Source organism: Elephantulus edwardii, unplaced genomic scaffold (assembly GCF_000299155.1).
Source record: "Elephantulus edwardii isolate Elephantulus edwardi_28Jun2011 unplaced genomic scaffold, EleEdw1.0 scaffold00196, whole genome shotgun sequence".
Taxonomy (NCBI): domain Eukaryota; kingdom Metazoa; phylum Chordata; class Mammalia; order Macroscelidea; family Macroscelididae; genus Elephantulus; species Elephantulus edwardii.
In genome coordinates this window covers 6,201,133-6,202,506 of record NW_006399946.1, presented here as the reverse complement: position 1 = coordinate 6,202,506, position 1,374 = coordinate 6,201,133, and the positions used below count along the sequence as shown (strand labels likewise).

The window sequence follows — 1,374 nt, the reverse complement described above, 5'->3', positions numbered from 1 at the left end:
ATATTTCATGAGTTCCTTGTTTTTCAATGCAGCATAGTATTCCATTGTGTGAATATACCACAGCTTCTCTATCCATTCGTTTGTTGATGGACACTCTTTGCTAATTGTGAACAAAACCGCGATAAACATGGCTGTGCATATATCTGCTTAGGTGGCAGTTATGGTTTCTTTGAGGTACATTCCCAATAGCGGATGTACTGGGTCAAATGTTATTTCTATTTGCAACTTTTTGAGAAAGTGCCATACAGCCTTCCACAGTGATTGCACCGTTTTACACTCCCACCAATATTGAATAAGGGTTCCAGTTTCTCCACAACCTTGCCAGCATTTGTCGCTTGTTGTTCTGCTAAATTTTGCTGTTCTTACTGGGGTAAGATGATATCTCATAGTTGTTTTCAAAGATTATTTATTACTTTTAAGAAAGATATATGTCATAGCATTTATCCTTATTGTCTTTTACTCTCAGTGCAATTCCTTATACTTTCCTTGGCTTTGTTCAGCATACACTAAATAGGTAGGGGGGAAGGAGACAGCTCTCATGCATGCCTTTCCTGATATTTGAACCATGCAGTGTTCCCTTGCTCTGTTGATACCACAGCCTTTTGGGCTTGTGGATACAACTGAATCTATGACAGCCTTGGATATAGAAATAAATGACAGTAATGCTCCGCTGGAGCAGGAGGGGCAATCTCCTGTGCCAGGCAGATCCAACTCGACAAGGGGAAAAAAAGAGTGACTGCAAAGACTGCATAGAATATTGATTGGAAGCCTTAAAATATTACACATAGTAAAATAAAATATTAGATGAAGATTTTTACAAAGAATGTAAAATCTTTCCTCTGAATGCAGTCTCGAATACCTATTTTATTTACTTTCGGTGTTCCATTAGGGAGATCGTGTGGCCTAGTGGACAGGTTGCACTGTTAACCCAAAGCTTCTCTGGAAGTGGCCCGTCCCTGGAGGTTTCAATTCCCAAAAGCTCTGAGGAAGAAAGATCTTTTCCTGCACTATTTACAACCTCTGAAAACATATATGGAAGGTCATCAGCTTTGCATCAGTACCAACTTTGAATGATTCTGATTATATTTCAAGGTGGGAAACAAACAAGCAAACAAACAAGGAAGCAATCCCACTTACCTTTCCTTGTACAGTACTTTTGTGATACCACCTCCTGGGATACGAACACAGAACTCAGAATCCTCAATTCCAGGAATGCACTGGCTTTTTTCCATTTCTTTCCAGTTCAGGCTCTTTATTTTATTCTGAACATTTTTTGGCATGGAAGGTGTAAGTAGGTAGCGAAAGGGACAGCTGGGGGGAAAAAAATAACATATAAGTTGTTGTTTTGCTGTTATGTGCCGTCGAGTCGTTTTC

The 1,374-nt window shown here is 39.6% G+C and overlaps 1 protein-coding gene across 1 annotated transcript in view; it reads right to left on the bottom strand.

Moving 5' to 3' along the window:
* The window catches only part of LOC102863172 (proteasome assembly chaperone 2-like), a 38,383-nt gene that overhangs the window by 16,807 nt on the left and 20,202 nt on the right, over positions 1-1,374 (bottom strand). The window contains exon 4 of the mRNA XM_006897020.1: positions 1,138-1,311. Within this exon, the coding sequence (XP_006897082.1) occupies positions 1,138-1,311 (174 nt within the window). The remainder of the gene's footprint in view (positions 1-1,137; positions 1,312-1,374) is intronic.